The sequence below is a fragment of the Gastrolobium bilobum genome, unplaced genomic scaffold (genome assembly GCF_033153095.1).
Source record: "Gastrolobium bilobum isolate Gb01-03AN ecotype WA unplaced genomic scaffold, APGP_CSIRO_Gbil_v1 utg41073, whole genome shotgun sequence".
Taxonomy (NCBI): Eukaryota; Viridiplantae; Streptophyta; class Magnoliopsida; order Fabales; family Fabaceae; genus Gastrolobium; species Gastrolobium bilobum.
This window is the reverse complement of record NW_026899308.1, coordinates 66,608-74,448: the sequence shown is the minus strand read 5'-3', so window position 1 is coordinate 74,448 and position 7,841 is coordinate 66,608. Positions and strand designations below refer to the sequence as shown.

At 40.7% G+C, this 7,841-nt stretch overlaps 2 protein-coding genes across 2 annotated transcripts; both read right to left on the bottom strand.

Moving 5' to 3' along the window:
- Positions 1-316: 316 nt before the first annotated feature.
- Positions 317-3,520, bottom strand: LOC133289371 (uncharacterized). The gene has a single exon (XM_061487293.1). It carries the CDS (start codon positions 3,518-3,520, stop codon positions 317-319), a length of 3,204 nt encoding a protein of 1,067 aa, XP_061343277.1.
- Positions 3,521-5,817: 2,297 nt separating this feature from the next.
- Positions 5,818-7,789, bottom strand: LOC133289368 (small ribosomal subunit protein eS12-like). The gene is made up of 5 exons (XM_061487291.1): positions 7,760-7,789; positions 7,574-7,618; positions 6,383-6,686; positions 6,141-6,206; positions 5,818-6,064 (listed from the first exon to the last, which is right to left on the bottom strand). The coding sequence occupies exons 2-5, from the start codon at positions 7,579-7,581 to the stop codon at positions 6,005-6,007; spliced, it is 438 nt and encodes a 145-aa protein (XP_061343275.1). The 5' UTR covers positions 7,582-7,618; positions 7,760-7,789; the 3' UTR covers positions 5,818-6,004.
- Positions 7,790-7,841: the final 52 nt, after the last annotated feature.

Sequence of the window (7,841 nt, the reverse complement as noted above, 5' to 3'; positions counted from 1 at the left end):
ATAGTTGGCCAATAAAATCCAGCTCTCAATGCCTTCTTTGCTAGTGAGTGACCGCCCATGTGATGGCCGTTGACTCCTTCATGGATTTCTTCTAACACGTATGGAACATCAGTGGGATTTAAACTTTTGAAGAGTGGGGTTGAGAGTCCTCGCTTGTACAACCGCCCTTGTACTATGCAGAAGTGGGCGCTTCTACGAATTATCTTTCTAACATCTTTTTGGTTGGGAGGTACGACCCCTTCAGCTAAATAATTGACAATGGGCGTGATCCAGGTTTCTTCAGTGGCTCCAGGGGCTTGCTCTGAGATACACATGACTACGCACGGGTTTGGCATACTCTGCTGGACTCTAGAACGATTGTTGCCTGGGCTTTTAGTGCTTGCCAGTTTGGACAGAATGTCTGCCCGGGTATTTTCAGTACGCCGGATATGTTCCACCTCAACACTCTCAAACTTTCGATTAGCTCTCTGGCTTTTTCTAAGTATTTGCACATCAGTGGTCCTTTGGCCTGGTACTCGCCGGAGATTTGAAATGTCACCAACTGGGAGTCACTAAAGACTTTGAGGCGGTTGGCCCCCATTTCCTTTGCTTGGATCAGACCAGCTATCATGGCCTCATATTCTGCTTGATTATTTGTGGTGCTGAATTCAAACGATAAAGAATGTTCGATAGCCACGCCATCCGGATTTTCTATTATCATCCCAGCACCGGAGCCTTTGGCGTTTGATGAGCCATCTACGTATAGTTTCCACATTTCTGATAACGGTGTTCCCATTGCTTGGTTCTTGGGCGGGGAGAGCTGCGTCATTTCTGCAATGAAGTCAGTGAGTGCTTGAGCTTTGATGGAAGTTCTAGGCTCATAGGTGATCTGATACTCGGACAACTCGATCGCCCACGACATCATTCTTCCCGCCAAGTCTGGCTTGTGCAGGACTTGGCGGATTGGTTGGTTGGTCCTGACGGTGATTGGATGACATTGGAAGTACGGTCTTAAACGCCGTGCGGCAAAGATAAGCGTCAAAGCTACATTTTCCACCTGTTGGTATCGAAGCTCTGCTCCTTGTAGAACCTTGCTGATGAAATATACTGGCTTTTGTCCTTCCATTGATTCTTTGGCAAGGGCTGCACTGATTGCCTCGGTACCTACGGCGAGATACAAATAAAGCATTTCTCCATCGTCTGGTTTGGCGAGCACTGGTGGACAAGAGAGTGCCCTTTTGAATTCCTGGAAGGCGTTCTCACATTCTTCCGACCACCGAAAGGCGGTTCCTTTTTTTAGTAAGCCAAAAAGAGGGAGCGATTTGTGAGCCGAATTGGCCAGAAAACGAGTGAGAGCTACTAACCTTCCTGTGAGTTGCTGAACTTCCTTGATTGTTTGCGGGCTTCGCATTTCAATCACTGCCTTGCACTTATCAGGATTGACTTCAATGCCTCTCTCAGTGAGCATAAAGCCTAGGAATTTGCCCGCGGGAACTCCGAAGGCGCATTTGCTTGGATTCAAGCGCATGTTGAATTTTCTGAGTCTTTCAAAAACACCTTGTAGATCAACCAAATGTTGTTCCGACGTTCTTGATTTGGCGATCATGTCATCGATGTATACTTCGATGCAATTGCCAATCAGGTCTCTGAATACTTCATTCATCATCCTTTGGTAAGTGGCCCCAGCATTTTTTAGACCGAAGGGCATCATTGTATAACAGTAATTGGCGTTCTGAGTGATGAACGCCGTTTTGTCTTGGCCTTCTTCAAGAAGTGGTATCTGATTATAACCAGAGTATGCGTCCATGAATGATAGCATATTCAATCTGGACGCGTTGTCAACCAACTGATCGATGCTAGGAAAAGGGTAAGCATCCTTTGGACAGACTTTGTTTAGGTTAGTGTAGTCAACGCACATTCGCCATGCGCCGTTTGGCTTTTTAACCAATACTGGGTTGGATAACCAAGTTGTGTACTTGATTTCCCTGATGAACCCGGTGGCGTGGAGCCTTTTGACCTCTTCATCAATCACCCTCTGGCGGTCGGGACCGAATTTCCTCTTTTTCTGGGCGACTGGCTTGGCTTTGGGATCCACCGACAAACGATGGCAGCAAACGTTTGGATTGATACCTGGCATGTCAGACGGCTTCCATGCAAACAAATCTTTGTTTTCCTTGAGCAACTTGATTAACTTGTATTTCATCTCTGGTTCGATGGTGGCCCCGATGGTTGTTGTTTGATGATCCGCATCTCCTAAGACAACATGTTCCAATGCTCCATCCGGCGTGGGTCTGTCATGTTCCACGCGCGGATCGTCTCTAGAATCAAATTCTACCAAAAAACATTGGTCACGCTCTTTTGACTTCTCGCCGAGATTTCTTTCCGATGGCGACGTCGTCCCCTGCTTGAGCGCCTTTTCATCACTGAAGCTAGCTTTGGCCATTGGCCGTAAGGATATGTTGTAGCAGCTTCGGGCTATCGTCTGGTCTCCTCGCACTGTGGCGACTTTGTTGTCTCGGGCAACGAACTTCATTGCCAAGTGGGGGTGTGAAATGCTTGCCTCGAAGGCAGCAAACATCCTTATACCAAGAATGGCGTTGTAAGCTGATGGGGTGTCGAGCACCAAAAACTGGATGTCTGCGGATCGTGAGGTGGGTGGCGTTCCAAGGGAAAGCCGCAAGGTAATCACTCCCAGTGGCTTTGTGGTGGTAGCGTTGAAACCTGAGAGTTCACCTGTAACAGGAGTTAGACTATCAACAGTGAACCCTAACGCTTTAAAGCATGGTAAAAACAAAATATCGGCTGAGCTGCTGTGGTCAATAAAAACGCGATTAACGCCGAAGTTGGCGATTATAGCTTGAATGACGAGCGGATCGTCATGTCCTGGGAGGACATCGCCTAAATCGCTGGCGTCCCAGACAATTTGAGGCCTTGTTGGACTAGGACTGTGCTTTTCTTTGCTGATCACTTTGCCAGCGACCGCCAGACACTGCTTCAAGTGTTTCTTTCTGCCGTTCGCAGTCTCTCCTCCTCCACTCAGCCCGCCTGAAATCATGTTGATCACTCCGTGCTTCACCGCGGCTGAATCTTCATCTACTTCTTCGCGCCTTCCTCTACGGTTTGGACTTGCTTGCGCTCTGCGATTCCTGGGGGAATCTTCTCTCCTGTCACGATTGTAGGAGGGTCTGGATCCAGGTTGACGCGTTCTCTTTCTTTCAGGCGACTTGTTGCGCTCTCGATATCGCCTCCCTGCTCCCGAAGGGCGTGAGCCGTCTCCTCCTCGCCTCTGCATTCCGCTTTTGATGAGTTCATCGATTTCGTCTTTGAGGTGCCTGCACTGGTCAGTGTTATGACCGTTGCTGCGATGGAACTTGCAGTACATGATGTTTTCTTTAGGCGGGTTCTGAGACTGTTGGGTGTTCTTGGATTCTTCTTTATACTCCGTTTGTAGGACGGCGTGTGTCTGACGACCTGATGTATCACGCCCGGAAGGGTGGTTTGAATATTTGGCTGGTTTATTACCTTTTTTACTCTCTTCCATTTGGTTCTTTGAGCCCACTATGTGCCCTACAGGGTAATGTTACTATGTGGATTATACCACTAGGCGAGGTAATGACCAGACTAGTAGGTATAGTTCCAAGATGCAAGCAAGCTAATAGTAATGGCAGATTAATAGCAAGAGAATGACTTGGAAGTAAATGGGCATAACAACAGTACATAAAAGATACCTCTAAGGTGTGCCCAGGAGGGCTATTTATAAGGGAAATGGAGCGGGCTGGTGAGGGAGAGGTCAACTCTCCTTGGGATTTACTCCCATGGTGCAGTGTTAGGCGTGCTGGCGCTGTCATTGTGGCAGTGTTGCGCCCTCTGCACTCTGGCGGTGTCAGCACCGGGCAAAGGGGGAGTTTCCCTTTGTGGTTTCTGTCGTAGTCGCCTTCAACGGCAGGCGTTCCAAGATGGGACATTTTGGTGTATGCCTTGGGCCTGCTGCTACGTTGGGGGTTGAGGGGGTCCATGTCAGCCCTAAGGGCTGACGTGGGGCAAGGCTGTGGCTGAGCTTGAGTGATTGGGCCAGCTGAGGGTTGGGCCTGTGTAGTTGGGCCGCTCCAGTATTTGGGCCATCCAGAACACTTTTCAATTATGAATTTTGGCGGAAATAAAACAAATGTACAAATCATTCGTCAAGCAGAGGAAAAATTTATGTCTTTTATTATAAACCAGAATTTATAACAACACAACTCTTTAAAAAAATTCTCATTTTCCGACATATAAAAGAAACAATTAATTAATCTCTCCAAATACTTTCAGCCAATATAAGGTGTGCTTTTAAGTCTCACTTAAAAATTAAGTAAAATATATCTGATACATACAAAAAAAATTAGTGTGCTTAATTTTCTCCCGTGAAACTAATTTGGATTAACTACAAACTAACCTCTGTGCTTTAGAATTTTTTTAAGTATGACCTCGGTGTTAATTTTATTCTATACTTATTTATATTAGAATATTAATATTTTGTGGATGCATTGGTAATTCTGAGTGCCTGCAAATCAATTAAGACCCAAAATTTATTAAAACTAGTCTGAATATGTGGGAGAATTACAGTAAGAATAATAGGATATGTAGTTGTTTTGCTCGACTAAAACATTACGTTAACACTGAAATTTACCTGTTTTTTAAAACATGAGAAAATTAAGTGTAAAAAATAAAATAAAAACTTCATATATTCAAACATATATCACAGAAGTTTCAATATGTGTTCCAAATGCCTCACAAATATTTTATTTTTGAGAGGGAAAGTTGGCTTCCAAATACTTAATTGTATTGTTTCCTTTTTTTTTTTTGGAATCAGACCCACGTTGGCTAATCCCATAAATATTAGGATTGATAATATAGCAGTGAAAATATTAGGATCAAATTTTAATCATTTTGTAAATTTCAAAATCGCATAGTATTTCAAAAAATAATAGCCGGATATGCTTACTAATCAGCGTTGCCCATAATTGTTTCAAATAAAAATTAAACTATTATGGATTATATATAAAACAAATTAAAAACATATACTAAGAACAAATACTAAAACTACATTTTACTCATTTTATCTATCTCGCGACTCCTGCACATATATAAAAGTGTGTAAAACTCATTTTATTTCTCTCTCTTATATTCACATGAATCCATATTTTTTTTATATATGTGGAGAAGACAATTTCACCTCCTAGAAACATTAATCTCTTTTTAAAGTACAAATTCTCATTTGAATTTCTTTACTTTTGGATAAAAATATAATTTGACTCTTTAAGTATACGCTTGACTTTACATTAACTTATTTATTAGGGACGTCAAATAAACATTCAAGAAGTGGACAAATATAAGGCTACTCTGAAATTTTCGCTTAATACAATTATGCATTCACTAATTAATTTCTAAACCCATTAACATAAAATCAGTTTGAAAGTCTGCTGATATGGGTTTAATGTTTTTTTATAGGAAATAAAATTTCATACGAAAAAGTAGAGATAAAATATTATGCCTACCTTTTTTTCATGCTTAATTTATTAAACTCTTGTTATATTTTACTTGATATGATGTAACTCTCACACAAACAAGTTCAAAACCTGGCATGAGAAGAACCCAAGTTTCAGCTATTGCAAATAGAGCTGACTATATTGCTAGGACATACGGTCGTTACTTACACCGCAGTTACTTACAGAAGGACTCATTACATTGCGAGTTCCATTTCAATATAAGGCTCGATTGTTCACAACTAGCATAAATTGTGTACCAATCGTTACTCCTCTAGTCCATAACTAGATTTATGTAAATAATTCTTCAGATCAGTCTCAACAACAGAGAAAATCAATAATATATAATTGAATTAGAGTAACAACAGCAACGAGAATGAGCATAGTTGTATTTAACCATCAAAAACACTGGGCAGATTCACATAAATCTACGCAAAAATCATCTTCATAGACTCATACAATAATTTGAAAACTGAAACCCGCAAATCTAGGCATATTGTTACTCAGTTAGATTTCACATGCTGCAGAACAACGTTATAGGCTTCATGTTCCTCCCCGAAATCCTGCAAGATAGAAAAACTTATATATAGCGGGACAAAGCACTCCAACAAACATTTCAATGTCAAATACAAGTCATACCTTGACAACCACGCAGGAGCAACCGGTTACCTTCCTAGCTTTTCCTTCTGAATCAATTTTGCACAACTGCAATGAAAAGATCCACAAAATTTAATACAAGAAAATGATGCAATAAGACTAGGTTTGGGTATATAAATATAGAATAATCACAAATCAACATTTATCAACTAAATTTGGGAATGGGGAATTAATGAATGGCACAATGAATTGAAGTAACATGGTTCAGAGTAAACGACACTTACACCAGCCCATTCTCCAAGAGTCTTAGCATTTGGAACTGTCAACAGGCTAACATTGTGCTCTGCACAAAGAGCTTTCACCAGTTTGACATAATCAGGTTGGTCACAATCTTCTGCTAGAACACAGAGCTGAGCAGAATGCTTCTCAATCACTTTCGCACTTTCGTGAAGACCTCTCGAAAGACCACCATAAGCCAATGATTTTCTAAGCACAAGCTGTAAGGCAGTCATGATGTCCATGGGTTCACCTGGAATAGCAGCAGCAGCTGGCTCAGCTGCAACAGCAACAGGAACTTCAACTTCTTCCCTGTACAAGAAAAATATTCTGAACAGTCAGAAACTAAGGATAATCTTAAATTCATAAAGGAAAAGCTATTCAAGAGAGACACATGGACCGAAGCACACAAATAGAAGAATGTATACAATTTTAACCAACAGCTAATACAAGATCGTTTTCACGCTAAATATGTAAAGCATATTATTAGTTTTCCTTGCTTTTCTTCTAGTTATTACTGAAGTGTAAAGCTGTCAGATCCAACTCTCTGACCAATCAAGTTAAATTGATTAGCAGTGTCTTCAAAAGCAGTTCTTCAAACACATTTCGAGAATGTATATGATAATTCTCAAAAAATAATTCATTTGATAAATGAAACAAGAAAGACTCATGCAACAAAAAATGTAAACATTGCCCTGAACTATAATTAGATTATATTACATACTAAATACACATTCAATAATAAGAATCACAGAATGAAAGATTCTAGCTGTAACAGACAAAGTAACGAAACCAACCAGGCTCTTATGATGGGGACAGAAATTTGGAAGGTGTATTCCATTAGAGTTCAACAACATAAACTACTCAATTACAAAGCATTGTTCCAACGAGATCTCAGTAATCCCACAAAACCATCTCAATTATGATCCATCAATATGTTCATATTGAAACTTGAACGAACCGCCAGTATCTAATCTCCAGATAGCACATAACTTCATATAGGCATTATATCTAATATATTCTCTACCAGATTTTTCATTCTGAGGCAAAAAAAATCCAGGCATCTGTAACATGATTTTCAATAGGTGATTCTAGTAAATGTTAATTTAAAAAATAAAAAGGGGAAAAAGAGTAAAAGAGATCGTTTTAGGAACCAACTACATATTCCAATCACCGATGAAAGGAAAAAATTAGCATACCCTGACATTTTTTCTGGTTGATTTCACAAAAGCACTCTCTCCTTCCTGCATAAACAAAAATAACAAAACAAATCAGAGCTTTTGCCACACATTAATACCTAAAGAAATGCAGCATTCGTCAGTGCATGAGCATGTGTGTGTGTCTGTGTGTGTGAGAGAGAGAGAGGGCGATTAGAGGAGAGATACCTTGTTGAATATGAGACGCCGAAATCCCTAGGAAAATTGCAGAAAATTTTTGGAAATTTATATCAGAAACCATAAACCCTAA